At 46.7% G+C, this 17,346-nt stretch overlaps 10 protein-coding genes across 10 annotated transcripts; 7 read left to right on the top strand and 3 right to left on the bottom strand.

Moving 5' to 3' along the window:
- Nucleotides 1–564: 564 nt before the first annotated feature.
- Nucleotides 565–1,102, top strand: CCR75_007146 (uncharacterized protein; the record flags this gene model as incomplete). Its single annotated transcript, XM_067965210.1, has 3 exons — nucleotides 565–717; nucleotides 780–1,010; nucleotides 1,040–1,102. The coding sequence occupies 3 exons, from the start codon at nucleotides 565–567 to the stop codon at nucleotides 1,100–1,102; spliced, it is 447 nt and encodes a 148-aa protein (XP_067816381.1).
- Nucleotides 1,103–1,779: 677 nt separating this feature from the next.
- Nucleotides 1,780–2,367, top strand: CCR75_007145 (uncharacterized protein; the record flags this gene model as incomplete). The annotated part of the gene is made up of 1 exon (XM_067965209.1): nucleotides 1,780–2,367. The coding sequence occupies one exon, from the start codon at nucleotides 1,780–1,782 to the stop codon at nucleotides 2,365–2,367; it is 588 nt and encodes a 195-aa protein (XP_067816382.1).
- Nucleotides 2,368–2,560: 193 nt separating this feature from the next.
- On the bottom strand, nucleotides 2,561–2,824 carry CCR75_007144 (uncharacterized protein; the record flags this gene model as incomplete). Its single annotated transcript, XM_067965208.1, has 1 exon — nucleotides 2,561–2,824. One exon carries the CDS (start codon nucleotides 2,822–2,824, stop codon nucleotides 2,561–2,563), a length of 264 nt encoding a protein of 87 aa, XP_067816383.1.
- Nucleotides 2,825–2,857: 33 nt separating this feature from the next.
- CCR75_007143 (uncharacterized protein) lies at nucleotides 2,858–5,721 on the top strand (the record flags this gene model as incomplete). Its single annotated transcript, XM_067965207.1, has 2 exons — nucleotides 2,858–3,267; nucleotides 3,334–5,721. The coding sequence occupies exons 1-2, from the start codon at nucleotides 2,899–2,901 to the stop codon at nucleotides 5,719–5,721; spliced, it is 2,757 nt and encodes a 918-aa protein (XP_067816377.1). The 5' UTR covers nucleotides 2,858–2,898.
- A 261-nt stretch (nucleotides 5,722–5,982) lies between these two features.
- CCR75_007142 (uncharacterized protein) lies at nucleotides 5,983–6,753 on the top strand (the record flags this gene model as incomplete). Its single annotated transcript, XM_067965206.1, has 1 exon — nucleotides 5,983–6,753. The coding sequence occupies one exon, from the start codon at nucleotides 5,983–5,985 to the stop codon at nucleotides 6,751–6,753; it is 771 nt and encodes a 256-aa protein (XP_067816378.1).
- A 96-nt stretch (nucleotides 6,754–6,849) lies between these two features.
- On the bottom strand, nucleotides 6,850–9,770 carry CCR75_007141 (uncharacterized protein; the record flags this gene model as incomplete). Its single annotated transcript, XM_067965205.1, has 2 exons — nucleotides 6,850–8,848; nucleotides 8,910–9,770. 2 exons carry the CDS (start codon nucleotides 9,768–9,770, stop codon nucleotides 8,195–8,197), a joined length of 1,515 nt encoding a protein of 504 aa, XP_067816379.1. The 3' UTR covers nucleotides 6,850–8,194.
- A 161-nt stretch (nucleotides 9,771–9,931) lies between these two features.
- On the top strand, nucleotides 9,932–10,813 carry CCR75_007140 (uncharacterized protein; the record flags this gene model as incomplete). Its single annotated transcript, XM_067965204.1, has 1 exon — nucleotides 9,932–10,813. One exon carries the CDS (start codon nucleotides 9,932–9,934, stop codon nucleotides 10,811–10,813), a length of 882 nt encoding a protein of 293 aa, XP_067816380.1.
- A 95-nt stretch (nucleotides 10,814–10,908) lies between these two features.
- CCR75_007139 (uncharacterized protein) lies at nucleotides 10,909–11,910 on the bottom strand (the record flags this gene model as incomplete). Its single annotated transcript, XM_067965203.1, has 1 exon — nucleotides 10,909–11,910. The coding sequence occupies one exon, from the start codon at nucleotides 11,908–11,910 to the stop codon at nucleotides 10,909–10,911; it is 1,002 nt and encodes a 333-aa protein (XP_067816807.1).
- A 485-nt stretch (nucleotides 11,911–12,395) lies between these two features.
- On the top strand, nucleotides 12,396–14,018 carry CCR75_007138 (uncharacterized protein; the record flags this gene model as incomplete). The annotated part of the gene is made up of 1 exon (XM_067965202.1): nucleotides 12,396–14,018. The coding sequence occupies one exon, from the start codon at nucleotides 12,396–12,398 to the stop codon at nucleotides 14,016–14,018; it is 1,623 nt and encodes a 540-aa protein (XP_067816806.1).
- A 140-nt stretch (nucleotides 14,019–14,158) lies between these two features.
- Nucleotides 14,159–15,148, top strand: CCR75_007137 (uncharacterized protein; the record flags this gene model as incomplete). The annotated part of the gene is made up of 1 exon (XM_067965201.1): nucleotides 14,159–15,148. One exon carries the CDS (start codon nucleotides 14,159–14,161, stop codon nucleotides 15,146–15,148), a length of 990 nt encoding a protein of 329 aa, XP_067816809.1.
- Between the last annotated feature and the right edge of the window lie 2,198 nt (nucleotides 15,149–17,346).

The following is a 17,346-nucleotide window of genomic DNA, read 5'->3' as shown; positions in this document are numbered from 1 at the left end:
AGGGTAACTTTAGCCCGTGACATGTAGACTCAGAGAGTCACTTAGTACTATATAGCTAATCTGTCCAACCTACTCGGTGAGTTGTACAAGCTCGTTGAGCTTAATGAATCCTAGTTCAAGGGATTCAGGGGTTCGTAGAACCAAGTGGCAACTAGTGCCAGAGTGTATATACCTTACAAGGCTTCTTTTCTCACAGATCAATGCGCAAGCCTTAGGAAGGCACTGGAGAACTGAACTTTATTTAATATATTTAAATCTAAAACCTTACCCTTAGTTTATTAAAATCTGGTGGCTTTCACATATGTTACCCATAGTAAATGGAATTTCAGCTTGTGAAACGTCGGTCGGTGAGCTGTTGCTGTGGGACATTTATTTTATGGGAAAGTACCCTTTTGTTCTATTTAAAGTAGTTAGATAGGGTCAATTTCGATAATGTATTCTCGTCATTATAAAATGTTAACAGATATTTTAACATTTTGCGGCTTATTCAACGTAATTAAGTTGAGCAAATAAAAAATAAAAAGCTTGGTGAATTTCATTTTGCCTGGCAAATAGCATTTAAAAATGAGCGTGAAAGATGAAGAGCAAGTGCTGGTGGCTATGGAAGAGTCGTGCCGCATTTATGTGGGCAACTTGGTACCTAAGGCCAAAGAAGTTCACTTGACAAGTAAATTCGCGCGCTTTGGAACTATCCATAGCATCTGGATTGCACGCAAAGTACGGCTGTGACGCTCATGGACGCATAATTTGTGTCAATCGGTCTGACGCTTCCAATGCAGCCTCCTGGCTTCGCCTTTGTGCGATTTGATAACTCAGATGCAGCACATCGAGCGGTAAAAGCTTGTCAGGAGATTGGAGGCATATTAATTGCTGGGAAAGCCGTGCGAGTGGAAATGGCGGGCGACAAAGAAAGGAAGCATTACAAGGGTTCGGCAAAGCAGCAGGAGGTAAACAAGAATGACATTGTAAAGACGACGCTTCAGTATGCAATAATGTGTAATCAGTACGGCGTTCGTAGTGAATTTGAATGCAGCTACAGTTCCGACAGCTCACAGAAGGGAAGCGAGAGGCAACTTCGAAACAAGGAACTTCGCGCGGATAATATTAAACAACATAGAACAAGGGTGGAGAGCCAATCTGGCTGCCAAAAGATTGAAGGCCAAGCACGAGACATGTCACGTCCAAAGATGAGAGCGGATTATAGACGACGGAAATTGGCCAGGCCTAGAAGCAGGAATCCGTTTCGGAGTCGAAGTCGAAGTCGAAGCCGAGGTCGTCGATGAGTAAAGAAGATTACGCCCAGAGGGTGAACCACTCTTCCTTACGTCGTAAGGCTTTCTAAGCAAATAAATGAAATGAAAAACATTATAGTGGCGAAGACAAGCCTTGATCCGGCGCATAATTTTTAATTACCATGTTATTCGCTGTTCCAATTTATTTCTGTGACGTCTCTTTCAATGCAATGTTAGCCTTTATGTTGAGGATCATAAATCCGGTTGGTGCTGTGTTGCCAATACAATACTCATCGTAAGAAATGTCGACGACGCTCGCTCTTTTGTTATCATGTATGATGAATACTCACGAAAATTCATATAATATCAACGAAGGTGTATGATCCTTCAGCGATGTAGTTCGCATTGAGTTCTATGTAGGTTAAGTCCAAAGACCACGCTAAATGATTGCTTAAATTTGCCTTTACGACTTATTGATGCACATTATTAAGTTCAATATAACTCGAATTGGTCATCACTAATTGTTGGAGCACAAAGTCCAGAAGCGATGCCGCTGTACAAGCAGGTTCTAATAACCAACCTCAAATCGTCACCCAAGGATGTCGCGAATGTATTTCAGGATTGCGCGGCACTCATTACATCTCATGGAGGGGTAATTCGCGCGACAGAAAATCGTGGCGAGAAGCGTTTGGGCTACGGCATTGAGGACCGGCGATGGGGCGCGCTGCAGCGGCACTACGAAGGCAAACTTGTCGTGCAACAATTTAATACGTCCCCTGCTGTGCTAAAAGAAGTGGAGGCAAAACTAAAGAACAGCTTTCCTATCATCCGCTTCCAGACCTTTAAAGTACGCGACCCGCTGGACAAGCTCATGAATACGCGCATGACGCTCGAAGAAGCCCAGCTAATGCTCAATCCTGCGGCCAAGGCCAAGGCCGAGCAGGCCGCCAGAGAGGCTAAAGAAGCCCGCCGCCCACGAAATCCCGACCTATCTACCATGAAGCCTGAGGACTTTTTCAATTTAGATGATGAAAAGGAAGCCGCGCAATTTAAGCAGTACGTGCCCGAGTGGAAGCGTGATGCACTTTTCACGCCGGACGTGCCTGCACATATTAAGGACAAGGTTCAAGAATAGGCAACGGTATTGATAGCTTTGTTTCTTACATCTGGAGTCGCGAAGAGAAGTAGCTTAACAATGTAAAGCTCTTAATAAAATCAAGATTAATAAGCAGATTCCTGGAATGGATGTAATATTACGCTGACGGATCGTTTCCCGTAGTGTTAAGCTTGGTCAATATTCGATGGAGGATCGAAACGCCTAAGTTTCTTTACGACTTATTCTTCTGCAGCTCCTTTCGCAATTGGTTGCAAAAGTCGTCGTCGGCCTCGTCCACATCCCAGTCGTCCTGCCATTGCTGTTTTATATGCGCGTCCTTCTCCTCCGCTTGTCCATCCCAGTCCGCATCCTCAAATTCCTCAAACTCATCATCCTCGTCCGTCACGACCACAAGCATTGGAATTTTCTCACCCGCTACGGGCGCGGCCTTGCTTGCAGCGGGCTTGTTCTTCTTTGTATCCGTTGGCTTGCTCATTGCTGTTTTAAAGGTAAATCTTAAGCAAGAGACAAGATGATGTAACATACATCAATTATACTCTGAAGTGATTTATGTGGCTCTCGTCATTTGCTGCCGACGCTTCCCGAGAGCAGATCACGGTGCGCGCACATGTGTGGAGCCTCCGCAGCTCGGTTTCTATCTATCCACCACCAAATGTCGGTGAAGATGCATTCATTCTCGTGATAACACACGACCTGTCATTGTTGCGCCGCCTGCGTGTGGTGCATTCGTCGTTCGTGACGCTTCATTTTAAGGAGCGCAGCCACGTAGCCCGGCTGTGCCTGCCACCTAGGCCCGTTGAAGCATCGAATGCTACGCCGAAAGAGACGTCCTGTGCTGATGAAAAGGATTGTGTAATCCTGTCGCCGCTATTGGCCTTTAATCTCGGCATCGACCTGCTCACAGCTACTCATGTAGAGGTATCGGTGAATCGAACGTCTTCTATGGAAATTATACGAACTAATCTTGCTGCGTGTGCCGTATAGTTGTCCATTCGTGCTGCATCTTTACAAGAATTGGGGCTTTCCGTGCAGCCGTCTGCTCCGTTTCGTCGAAAACACCAAGAGCAACCTTCTGCAGCTTTGTACGCGATGATTTCGCCCATTTTGGGATCCAATTTGTCCTGTCGTCACCACGCTCTGTTGCAGCAACGTGACGGATTGCTTGATGCCATTCGAGACTGTTTCGAGACGCCCAGAGTTTTGCAAGTGGGCGATACTTTTGCCGTAGAGCTTCGAGAGACAACAGAATCATGTGTCCCGAAATCAACTGGATGGTATAGCAAACATTATGTACCTTACAAAGTGGTAAAAATACCTGCTTATTGCATGGCAACGCCAGACGGCCGAGCTGCCGAGCCAGTGACGGCACTAATGCCACCGACGTTGGACCTTGACACTTCATTGATGTTCTTTCGGGTCGAACAATTGAGAGGACAGAATAACGAAGCCATGGCGTTGACAATTTCTGATGCCACGGAACTTGTGCAGTCTTCGCCAACTTCGGCTTCATATCCCGATGAAGCAACTATTCAACACTTCTTTATGCAAACGAGGTGTTGTAGTCCTATACCAGCATTTCACGTGAATCTATCAACAGACGCCGAGCGAAAGTTGTATGAGGTGCTGTGCCCGATGCATTTCTGCAAGATACCAATTTCGGTGCTCCTAAGTGGCGCTCAAGGAGTTGGGAAGAAAACTCTTGTTCGCCAAGTTGCCAAGCACTTGGGAGTTTTTGCCGTGGAAGTGCCATTTACGGATCTCACGGGGCAATCTATCCTTCATTTGCTCGAAAATATGCGAGACCAAGTTTTAAAAGCGCAGGCTTTATCACCGTGCCTTTTATATATTAGCCACCTGTTTCCAGTCGAGAAGGACAACGAGGAGGCAGAGTTGCAATTTGGTGCTGTTTTAGCAGAATGTATTCGCTTACTCTGTCGTGATCAATACAATATTCCAATGATCGCATGCGTAGAAGACGTCGACGAAGTCCCAAAATTCATTCGCGAGTGTTTTCTTTACGAAATGCACCTTGTCTCACCTGATCATTCAGAGCGGCTAGAATTCTTACGTCATATAATGCCATCTATTGAGCTTGATGAAGATGTGGACTTGACAGACGTCGCCCACTCGACTGCAGGTCGGACCTATGGAGAGCTTTCAGCAATGGTAGCGAATGCAGGTTGCCTTGCGATCGAGCGAATTCTTACGGATGATGCGGACACTAACAAAACATCGCTCGAAGACATAGTTGTTGCTGAGTTAGATGAGCTTCCCTCAAGGTACTCCATATCTGCGACGGACATGATGGTGGCTGCACAAAATTTACAAACTCACGCATCTATGGCATCGGTTGGGAATGCATTTATTCCTCAAGTCAAGTGGACCGACGTTGGTGGTCTAGAAGACGTAAAAAATGAGATCTTGGACGTTGTGCAGCTACCTATTAAACATCCCGAGTTATTTGCCAAAGGAGTGCGGCAACGTTCCGGCATTTTGTTGTACGGACCGCCAGGAACTGGGAAAACTCTTCTTGCTAAAGCTATCGCAACGGAGTGCAATTTGAACTTTTTAAGCGTGAAGGGCCCTGAGCTTTTGAACATGTACATTGGCGAAAGCGAGAAGAACGTTCGACAGATCTTCGCGAAGGCTCGTAGCTGCCGGCCTTGCATTCTTTTCTTTGATGAATTGGATTCGTTAGCTCCAAAGCGCGGGCGTGGCTCCGATTCAGGTGGCGTTATGGATCGCGTAGTGTCGCAGCTATTAACTGAAATCGATGGCCTTTGCAGCGGCGGAAATGATCAAGTTTATGTAATTGGAGCCACAAATCGCCCCGATTTGCTTGAATCGAGCCTGCTACGCCCTGGTCGCTTCGATCGGTTGCTCTACCTTGGCATTTGCAACGAGAAATTGGCACAAATGAAAGTATTAAAGGCGCAGACGAGGAAATTCACGATGGCAGAGAATACTGATTTAAATGCTGTGGTGGATCTTTGTCCACCCAATTTTACGGGGGCTGATTTTTACGCTCTTAGCTCGAGTGCGCTTGCAACTGCACTTAAGCGTCGTGTTGAGGCACTCGACAAGCAACTGGGTACGTTTCGTGCATGTTGTGCTGACCACAGTTGCCAACTAATTTCTATGCGTCTTGTCCGTTCGCACGATTTAGCGAAAATTAATGCAGAAGATTGCTACTCGTCAAGCCCTATGACAATTCGTCATCTGCTTAATCAATTAACAACTGCCGAGTTGTCTGTTCCTGTGTGCCAAGATGATTTTTTAGAGGCACTATCGCAAGTAGTCCCTTCCGTGTCGCCTACAGAAATGCAGCATTATGAAAATTTACAGAAACAGTACAGTTCTCGGCAAACATAATCGAAAAATAGCATTCTTAGTCCTGCCAAGTGGCAACTCGTTTCAGTTTCGTTCTTAAACTTTCTGCCTCCTTTGCATTGTGTCATGTGGGTTTCCACCACTTGCTTATGTGGCTAAAGTGGTAACATGTGGTCTCTCGAAAAATAGAGTCATGTAGGGGATGACCATAGTAAATTGTTGTGGAGAGGAGAGCATGAGATTTTAACAAGATGTTAAAATCCATAATTCATTTTGCCAAGCATTGCAGCACTTTCAATTGACATGGTCCAACCTATCTCGTCGCTCACATTAGTCGTGATGGCAATGTGCTTGGTCTCAGTTGTGCCATTGGAAAACCAGCTGTGGCTTAGCCAATTCAAAAGCAAGATTAACATTCTACCCAAGACCAGTGTTAACTGCTTCGTGTGTTTTTACCATCAAATAAAATATGCTGGGCCAAAATTTTGCATCGGCAAGCGCACTAAGTCGTGCACGAAGGCGAACCCGATCACTGCGCCAGGCACAATTGGGAGCATTAAATTCGGCAAAGGCTGCAACCTTGTTGTGAACATGCGAGTGACGGTTGTGCCATTTGAAGAGCGCGTTGATGTCATTTTCAAGGATGTCGCGAACACAGGGTATAACGCCAGTGCTGACCAGCAGTCTACGCAAGAGCTTTACGTGGAGGAAGCCGGACGTGCGTGCTTTTTGGGGTTTCCTGCCTCTGGTGAAGGCTTCGGCGTTTGCTACTCCAAGAATGTTCGCGCTATAGACTCGAAGTATTTAAACTCGATCACTGAGCTTATGCTGTTCAAGTCGGTCGCTGAGAAGTTCGATGTGATTCTATACGAGCACCAGGATTATAATAATTGCACAAAGTCCAGCATTCGGCGGAATGGCTCGCAAGCGATGTTTCATCGTTTTTCTGAAAACAGCAAAACTCTTGAGACAAACAATTTTATCGGCAAGTCAGGAATGACGACAAGTCTGCAAAACAAAGTGCGGTCCGTCAAATTTGTGCCCGTAAGAAGTGCTTGTCGAAGAGCGAGATGAGCTTTTCCTAATAAACAAATACTTCAATATTTAATTTTTAATTGACACTTAGCACTATGTTAGCATGATTGCTCTCGCAACCACTCTGCACACAGTTAGTCACTGCAGAAGCTCCGTGTTGTCTTTGTTGTCGTTCCAGCGGCTATGAGGACGTTGTTTAATCGCACATGAGCAGGTTTCTAGAACAGGGTTTTTCCAAGCTTAAGAAACGAAATAAAATTTTAATGCCAGGGCCAAGGGATAGATTTTTTTTCTCTCTAACAAATGATGCATCACAAAATAAGCGAAGATACTTCATCTTCCCTTTCAAAAGCATCCTCCATCGACGTCATGTCAGCGAGTGCAGTGGTCAACCGCCACAGAAGCCTCGCAAACACCTACGATGTCCAATGCATCATTTGGCCGCAAGGCCGTCGGCCTCGTCGTCTCGCGGGTGTTTCACTGATCCCACAGCTGCGCGATGAGCAATGACCGATCTTCCATGCCATTGGGTTAGTGATGACCTACCATTCTTCTTCAGGTGTGCAACTCGAGCGCTTATCGTTCATGTGCAGTCGCAGGAAGCGATAAAGGAGCGGGACAGGTATCACAATAGCACCCAAAGAATCGTCTTCTTCGAGTACTTGACATTCATTCCGAATATTAGGTTGTCCTGCGGGCGAGAGGTGCGCTGATCAGGCGTACGTCTGCTTGACCCACGCGTCAATTAAAACGGCTCTAGTTGCGTCCTTGACGATCAAAAGTCATTTGATGCGGGACGACAGATCATCGTTCACTCCGTCGGTCGACATGGAAGGGGTCATCGGCTTACTACTTGCTGGTTAAAGTTTCCAGAAAGCTTGGGCAACAAGATTTAGATTGCATAGACCACCGTGAGAGCAGATGCACAGCTGAAAAGAAATTTTCACGAAGAGTGCTACCGTCGCACACAAGCGAAACGCAAGCATCCAGTTTTGAGAAGTCCGGCGATCTGCCGTTAAGCGTGGCAGACAAGCGCTCGAGCGTTGTTTTCACCTCAGCCAGCTTCGCAGTCTTGGTTTGAATATTGACGTGATTAACGGCCTCGGCTGCGTGGCGATATGTCATGCCGATTGACTCGTGATTCAAGTTTTGAAAAGCGCATCAAGTTCTTGACGGTGATTATCTAACTGTCGAAGATTTTTATGATCAAGTCGTTCACATTCTCAGCATGTTGATCAGCAGCTTTTAGCATTGGAAATAAAAATAATAGTGTAAGAAGTTAGCCAAAACCAAGCTTACAAGTTTTGTTAAAAATTAAATATACATATGTGAAGACAGAATGTATGTTGCAATAGCCGGACGACAATATACACTGGCTGAGGTCCTGGACATGTAGTGTATGGAAGCCGTGAAAGCAATATAGTCTCTAGCAATATGGCTTCAGTATTAATTTAAAGGAAAACACTAGTGCATACACATTTCAGTCGCGGTTCGTGCTAGGAACAGCGTGAGTAGGCCATATATCTGGAAAAACGGCAGAAAAAAAGGCATCCTCAATCAAGCCAATACACACCATTAAGACGACATAGCTAAAAAGTATCATATAGCTATACACGTAGATTTGCCCGATCCATGGTGTATACGCAACATCGTTGAATGTATCATGAATTTCATCTCCGTTTGCCACAGAAAACAGTGTGGTGGCCGTGGTGCTCGCACTCTGGAAACGAGGAACCCTGGAACCAAACATGACAGTTCCAAAGAGCACAAACCCAACAAAGATGGGAAATACACCGACTAGAAATTGAATCACTCGCGGCAAACCACGCTTTAAGGTAAGTCCCAGAATTTGAAATCGTGCGTTTTCCTGCAAATATCGAATGAGGCAAAGCCACTGCAGTGCGCAGCATATGGCATACGTAAAGCATAACATATCGTTCAGAGAAAGCTCGTACGCATGGCGCCACGTGGTTAAAAGGCAAGCCACAGTCGCGAGATTAAGAGCTAGCACGAGCCAAAACCAGAAATTACAGCGTAACTCGTTCCTCAAAGCGAGCATGATTGTGCCTTTGCCAACACGGTAAGAAGGTTTTGCATGTTTCATCTCATTCCACACCAAATAGAAATCAAGTACCTGTAATAGAGCAATCATCAACAACTTTTACGACGTGTTGCCACCCCTGCTTGTAGCTCACCTGGTGCAGGCCAATCGTCGTCAGTGTAAGCCAATCAAACACGACACCCGTGTCAGATAATACGGGCGGCATTCTTCGCTCCCCAATTGTTCGCTGTCTATCAAGCAGCGGCACATATGACAGGGCGTAATTCATTGTCACCTCCAAATGACCTTGATTTAGCAGGTCGTAGCGCATGACCACCGTCCACTCGTACAACATTTCCGTCTTGCCAGCCTTTTCCTTTTCCTTCGCCTTCTGCCGCATTCCCACTACCATTTTCATCTCCATAGCGTCTAATGTATCAAAGAAATGTCGCGTTTCTTGCTGTCTCGCAGCCTCACTTCCTAATCGCAGAGCTGGCGGCCACTGCGAGCTGACCGATTCATTCGTAATGCTAAAAAGCGATTCCGAAGTATCATCATTTACACTTGAGCGCACCGTGAGTAGTGGAGGCGGTAACTGGGATCGTGTGTTGTTACTGTAGACAAGGAACGAGTCCAGCGCCACGTCCGCCAGTCGAATGTAATTACGTACAACTCCATGAAGATGCTGACGCGTCTCGTTAATCGTAAATAGCAAGCCTACTGGCAGCGCGGACGCACGCGCAGCAAAGCCACCGGCAAAAAATTCGTCATTTGCGTTCGCAGCAATCATTTCTTCCACCTCGAGCAAGAAATGAGGGAGTGTCTCAACCATCGTCTCGTCTGGCGCTATCTTCTTGACTACATCCACGTAGAAAAGAAGACGCACCCATTCGTTGGCAGCGGCACGCTGAAGATAATGGAGCGACGAGCCTAATTGCGAGCTGTGGATTGTTAGAAGTAGAGCCACACAGACGTGTAAAGAAAGCCGCAGCAGCAAGAGCCCCCGAAATCTCATTGAAGTTACTTGGTCCTTGAGAACAGGGCATCCATAGTATGGAAACTACTCAAAAATTACGATTATGCACAAGTGACAAGCTAGATTAATTGTAACAAATTGACTGTTTGCCTCATCAACAAAATCCCATCGCGATCATTCCCATCGCGATCATTCCCATCATGGTCTTCGCGGATGCCGTGAACACTTTAGAGAGCGCGTCCCTGCTTGGAATCTTGATAACGGGACTGCTACTGGGACTAGTCCACGTGTTGACTGGGCCCGACCACCTGAGCGCACTCATTGTATTGAGCGCTGGATCTTCCTGGCGATCATGCCAGTTGGGCATGCGCTGGGGCTGCGGTCACTCGACAGGGCTCATTGTCGTCACGGTGTGCTTTTTGGCCCTCGACCAGCATCTCAACATGAATCGATTTGGAAACTATTGTGACTTCTTGGTGGGATTCCTTATGATGGCGCTCGGATTTTGGAGCTTGCGCTACTACTTGCAGCTTCGCCGCAAGCTGCAGCTTACGAATCAATTGGCACAAGAAACGACGCCATTGAATATGGAAGGCGAGATGCAGCTGAGGAGATCCAGTGTGGAAAGTGACACGGAGGTACAGAAGATTTTGCACTTCCACCAGTTGGACCACCAAGTTCTGTCAATGTCGACGGACCCGCTCCAACCGAGCATAAAAACGTGTTGCTTTGGATTTGTAGAAGCAGATATTAAAAACCCGCGTACGCAGCAGCTGACAGCCTTTGCATACGGAACGGCGCATGGTTTGGCAGGCACGGGTGGCATTTTAGGCGTACTGCCAGCTGTTTTCTTAAATGACTGGGCAAAATCGTCCGTTTACTTAGGTGCTTTCTGCGTGTCGTCCATCGCCACAATGGGAGGATTTGCTGCGCTATACGGAGAAGTAACTGGCCAAATGAGCCGCTTTTCGGACTCTTCCCTCATGCGCGTCGGCATTTTTTCGTCCTGTGTGTCGATATGCGTAGGATTGATGTGGGTTATTCTCGTCTCGACGGGAACTTTGGACGAGGTGTTTGGATAGTTTTAATGAGTTGAGATAAATTGGAGAAGTTTCTTTTATAACAGATTGTAAAGAAACATGATGTATCCAATCACGGAACAATACTTAGGTCATGTCTACTTTTTTTTTACCTTTTCATCCCATTTTACGTAAGGATACTTGAAGTAGATGATCGTACTCATTGTGACGAGCCCCGCGGCAACAAATACTTCATCAGGCAGCACAGTGCCGTAAGTGTAGCTTTCTACGAAGGCAGCGAAGGCAATTCCGCAAATAAGGGCAAATGACTTATGGACCCCGCCGACGTATTTAGTGACCGTGCTGACTAGCAGTCCACCCACAGCATTACTCATCACAGGAATTAGCGTAAAATAATTGCAGCCTTCCAAGCCATTAATGAAAAAATTCGTGGCGGGTGACTCCAAGACGGGCGTCTTGTTGATTGTGGACCAGATGGCCGGCAACACAAGAAATAAACTGCCATAAACAGACAACTCCATGGTCACGAGGGCTGAATTTCGCTTAGTTTGCTGCATCGAGCGCTGTATCAGCGCGGATCCAAGGCCTGACAGCATTGAAGCAAGCAGCACAGGAACGAGGCCGAGTTTTATGGGGATGGCGGACGCGTCGTTGGCTCCTCCATCTTTAGCGATTGATAGCAATACAGCGGCGCTCAGCAATAGCAGCATCGCAAAGAACTGTTGCATAGAGAAGCGTGTCCCTACAAGGATGTAGAGAAACAGTGCAGTAGAGATAAGTTTTGTCTGATTGATGAGGTTGAATACAAAAGACGGTAGATGCTGGTACGCGGTCTGGATGAGCACATTCTGCACAGCGTAGGTGCATGCAGGAAAACCCGAAGCCATAATACTATCGTGAAGACTCCATGTCTTCACGACTTTTCTGAGAGTGCCTGTGAAACGTAGCGATAGCAGCGACAGCAACAGCTTGCATACCTCGCAGGCGATCACCAGCAGCGAGCGGTTGTTGCACTCACCAACAAATTTTTTATAAATCATCGGTTGTAAGCCATATTGTATTGCAAGCAGAGCCATAGCCACACATCCAGTCTTGACGGTAGATGGCGTCGCGGCGTTCACAGGTGTGCATCCGGTCATTGACTGACAGACCAAAACTTGATGGTCTCGATTCAAAAATCATCTTCTATATTAAATTATTAAAAGAACAAAACCTACAATTGGTATCATCTTGAAAAACGTACAGCTACATTCTGTGGCAAGAATTACTCACATCCACAGTAAGATATTTCAAGCTTGCTAGTTTTCTTACATTTACTGATAAATGTTATTTTTTCCAACGTGCAGCTTTAAAGCGCTTAAGGCGTGTATAAAACGTCTGCTATCATGACATCATTGGTAAAAATAATAGTGACGTTATGATAGCTGTTAAGCTAGATGTGCAGCCAGAAAATTACCCAAGTTATATTTGTAATTTCAAATCGTATAAATTTACATATGTATGAATCCCCTAAAATTATGTGTTGCGCGGTTCCATGAGACCGTTCTATTCGTTTCTGAAGGCTAGAAGCCGAATCGCCCATACCTTTTATACTGACTACCGACTCGAGCCAGATAATCCCCGTATGGCAGACTTCCCGCAAGACCGACAGCTTCCAGCTGCCGCCGGTATCCGTGGACGCAATAAGAATAACGACGAGGCGTATTCCATCGAAAATAGTGGGGCTGAAATCATTGATGTGGCCAAAACCGAAGCCAAACCGTCTACGACCATAGCTGAAGACGTAAACTCAATGACGTCGACGACTGAAAAGAAGAAGAAAGCGTCATTATCAAATGGCTCGATATCTAGCGTAAAGGCGATACTACAGTGGTGGATTTCGATGCGCGTGCAATTTGGTAACGCCTTATTGTTTCAAATTTTCTTTGTCTACTTCACGCAAGGCATTCGTAGCACGTTGTGCTCCCTCGGTACGAGTTACTATTTAAACGAGACACTGATGCTATCGCCTGCCCAATCCGAGTCACTGCGGGCCACTGCCGCGATCCCTTGGATCATCAAACCGCTATACGGGATACTGTCCGATAGCGTCCCCATTTGGGGTACGCGCCGTAAATCGTACCTGCTTATTTTTAGTGCCATATCGGCGCTTGCGTACCTCGTCCTCTCAATTCCGGGCCTCATTACAACATATGCGCTCGCATCCATTGTACTTGTTATTGCGAGCCTCGGCATCGCTTTCTGCGACGTGGTGATCGATGGGAAGGTCGTCGAAGCGGCGCGCGGAGAGCGTGAGGATATGACCGGCAATCTGCAGACTTTATCGTGGATCTCCTTATCAGTAGGATCGGTGCTCGGGTCCATGGTAGCGGGCGCGGCTTTGAATACTTTCGGCCCCCTTGGCGTTTTCTTTCTCTCCGCAATGGGTCCGCTAAGCATTGTGCTACTCTCGATAGCAATCCCCGAGCAAACGTACGTGCCACAACACGACACTGGGTTTGTCCAAACCGTCCAAATCCAGTGCCGTGCTCTTGCCTCCGTCTTGGTCCATCCGATGTGCTGGCGCCCCGTGTTGTGGATCTTTCTCTCCAATGCACTTCCGTTCAGCGTCAATGAAGCCATGTTCAGCTTCAAGACAATTGAATTGGGCTTTTCAAAATCCTTTTTGGGTTTTATTTCGACCGTTGGGAGTGTCACGTTGCTTGGCACGACAGCACTATACAACGCTTATTTCCGTGACATGCCCTTTCGTCGCTTGTTTTTTCGTATCCAGCTTGCATCGGCCTGTGTCTCGATCATTGAGTTCGTCCTGGTGTCGCGCCTGAATCTAGCAGTTGGCATCAGCGACGAGTTTTTTATCTTTGGGGACGAAATTCTATCGGATGTCGTCGGCCGCCTCAAGCACATGCCGTCGCTCGTGCTGTGCGCGAAAATCTGCCCGCCTGGTATTGAAGGCACTATGTTTGCATTGCTGATGTCCCTGTACAACTTTTCGTGGTCAATTGCGTCGTACGGAGGTTCGTGGCTCTGCAGCTACTTGCAAATCTCCAAGACCAACTTCACGGGCCTTGCCACTGCCGTCACACTTCGCAGTGTCGCCAAACTCTTGCCACTCTGTCTCCTTTTCTTAGTACCTGCGACCACAAGTATTAGTAGCTCTAATGCCATGAAGGCATATTCGAACGACACAAATAACTGTTCTAGAGACCGTAAAAGAAATGACGCCGCCATCGATTCTAAAGTGTAAGTATACGAAAACATGCATATAATTTCGAGCAGATGTCTCCGCCATGGAGCCATCGAATAAAATCTATGCGACTACACAAAAGATTGGCTTCCTCACTTTGTAATACGCTACAGCGCTCCGCACTCCTCTCTATCTTTGCTATGCTTAATCTGTACCCGCCCGCGAACCACTTTGTGTACAGTGGGTCTAAGCTTAATTTCTCGTCGGAAATTGATCACGCCTGTCAGGCCATCAACGATGCATGTAAGGGGTTTGGCACCGATGAAAAGGCCCTTATCGCGGCGTTAGGCACGCAATCCGCGGATAATCGCTACTTAATATCTATGCGCTACAAAGAGCTGTTTAAGAAGAAGCTAGAGACGGTGCTCGAGTCCGAAACGTCGGGCGACTATGGCTATCTTCTTCAACTCATTGCGCAACCGCTGCCGGAAGCTGAGGCCACTATCCTACATGAAGCCACAAAGGGGCTAGGCACGAAAGAAAAGCTGATCTATCCCATCGTCATGGGTCGCACGAACGTCGAAATGGCGATCCTAAAGAAGACGTACTATGATGAGTTCGGCAACGACTTGGGGGCCACGATGTCCAGCGAGCTGAGCGGCGACTGTAAGAAGAGCGTCTTAGCATCGCTGCAGGCGCCCTTGGTCCAATTCAATCCCGCACTACACACTCCGCAGAAGGCGGAAATCGATGCTGACGATCTGTATAAGTCTGGCGAGGGTCGCATGGGTACGAGGGAAGAAGAGTTTATCAACATTTTGGTAATGAGCCCGCCCCAGCATCTAAGAGCTGTTAACTTCGCCTATGAGAAGAAGCACAAACGCAGCATCGCTCACGCGGTCAAGAAAGAATTTGGCGGAGACGCCAAAGATGCTTTGCTGTTTCTCGTGCGCATGGTGCTAGAACCGCTCGTGTTGCTCTCCGAGCTTTTTGAGAGCACGATGAAGGAATTTGGCACGGACGAGAAGGCGCTAAGCGCGGCAATAGTGCGATATCATTTAGTGCTCGACGATGTTCGACCTGTCTATAGGCAATTATACGGGAAGGATTTGCGTGAAAGGATCCAAGGTGAAGTCAGCGGCGATTACGGAAACCTCGTGCTCGCGGTTTTCGACGCTCCGAAGCACTAAGTCACTTATTAGTGCCACGACAGCTCAATTTACTTTAATTTTGTAAAATGCCAATTTAAAAATGTCGAATGAGTCATATTCAAAATCACTTTTTAACTTATTTTTCGTATTTGGTGAGGGTTGTGCGTCGACTGAATTTTTTGCCAGATTCTTAAAAAATGCACTTCGTGTGAATGAAAATAAAATGCCTGTGCAATTTACTGTTTACACATGCGTATTATATCACATTTTCAAACAACTAAACTATAAATGTACTTTGATATTAAACCTTTAATTAATGGCAACTTAATTTCGCAATTGTCACCAAGCAAAATTTGTATAAATTTCGTGTTTATCGAGGCGCGCCAACTGCCACGGGGTGCTCCACGTCGTACAGCAGTTTAGCCGGCTAACGGGCTTAATCGTGCAACAGATGAAAAGCAACTTCACCTTTCTGAACACTGCAGCTAATCTCGCTGTCCTCCAGCACAGGAACACGGTGCGGTACCTTGACTATGCCGTAGGAACTTGTAGGCGGGCGCTACTTAAAGCTGCCACGCACTACTTAACACACACCTTCTGTATCACAGTGATGAAGCGTTTAACCGCCTTCTCTCACGTACAGTGAGGTGGTTGGTGGGCGTCTATGCGACCTCACCCAACGAATTAGAAGCCTTAATTTAAGTGACGACACGGGAGCTGTAATATGTCTCCACGTGCGCACTTCTGAGCTAGGAAGTAGTTTTCGGACTGATTTATATTTAATCGTTTTAGATATAAAGCCTATTTTAACAAATCATTAAAATGCCGTCTCTGCAGATATGCACTGATATGTATTGCGGGCGTATCATTCAAGGTGCCTCGTATCTTGGACGACGCTAGGCGTCATCTCAGCCAGTGTGAATCCACCTATGTGCATCACATACACAAGGGTGTGTCACAATGTGAACCACACCCAAGTGGAGGGTCCAATATCTCCACTTAAGGAAGAAGTGACCATTCCCTTAAGTGCACAAAGTGTACTTATGGTAACTGTGTAACATAGGGCAACTTTAGTCCGTTACTCCATCCCTCCCTTTAAGAACGTATTTACATTTTGCAAATTCGTCAAAGGGATCGGGAAACAGCGAACTGCTTTACGCTCCGCTTATTTTCTCAGTTACTGTAGCGACCTGTGTGCACTCACACGGCGCCAAACATGCCACATAAAAGAAGCAAAGCTGTTGGGTCGTCTGCAAAGACACCAACTCAACCACGCACGAAGCGCACGCGCCGCGTCAACACGCCGCCGGTGCCTAGTGCCTCAGTTAAAACGCCGACAGCTACTGCTGCTGTCACGTTAACTATACTTAACAATCCATCCCACTTGCACAGTGAGGATGTAGATCCTTCGCTCATTCTCGATGACAATGAGTTGACACCGCCATCTAATAGTAGGGATGAGGAGCGTGGTGGCGCTTTAAAGCCCATCCAATCGTCTCCCATTTCAACTAATTTAGAGACAATAAAGTTCTCTTATGCTGTCTCGTCGTTTGCGGTGTAGGCGGGCACGTCGTAATGCGGTCACGCTCTACTTAGACACAAACCCTAGCACAGCGAGGAAGCAGTTTGACCAGCTTCTCTTGCGTGCAGTGAGGTAGTTGCGGTGGGCGCGTTAGCGACCTCACCCAACGCACTAAGTACTCTGGTTAAGTGTCGTCACTGGAGCGGCAATCCGGCTTCTCGTGCGCACTTACCAAGTAGGAAGTAGTTTTCGGACTGATTTATATTTAATCACATTAAATGTAAATACCTATTTTTACCAATCAAAATGTCATCTCTATAGATAAGACTTCATATGTATTGCGAGCGTTTCTTTCTAGATACCTCGCGTAACGATTGACGCTAGGCGTCATCCCTCCTAATGTGAAGGCAACCATGTGCATCACATACACAAGGGTTGGTCACAAATGTAAACAACACCCGGGTGCTGGGTCCAATAACTTTATTTAAGTAATTGACCATCCCCTTAAGTATACACCAAGTGTACTTCATGGGAACTGTGTAACATTCGGGCAACGTTAGCCCGTTATACTACCCCCCCCCCTTAAAGAACCTATTTACATTTTAAATTCGTCAAAGATGAGCGAGGAACTGCGAGCAGATTTAACCGCCGCTTGTTCTCTCAATCACTCTAGCGACCTGTGTTTCCATACACGGCGCCAAAGATGCCACCTTCT

This window comes from Bremia lactucae (genome assembly GCF_004359215.1).
Source record: "Bremia lactucae strain SF5 chromosome Unknown BlacSF5_NotPlaced_178_SHOA01000114.1_533860bp, whole genome shotgun sequence".
Classification (NCBI taxonomy): Eukaryota; Oomycota; class Peronosporomycetes; order Peronosporales; family Peronosporaceae; genus Bremia; species Bremia lactucae.
This window is presented reverse-complemented; position numbering and strand designations above follow the sequence as displayed.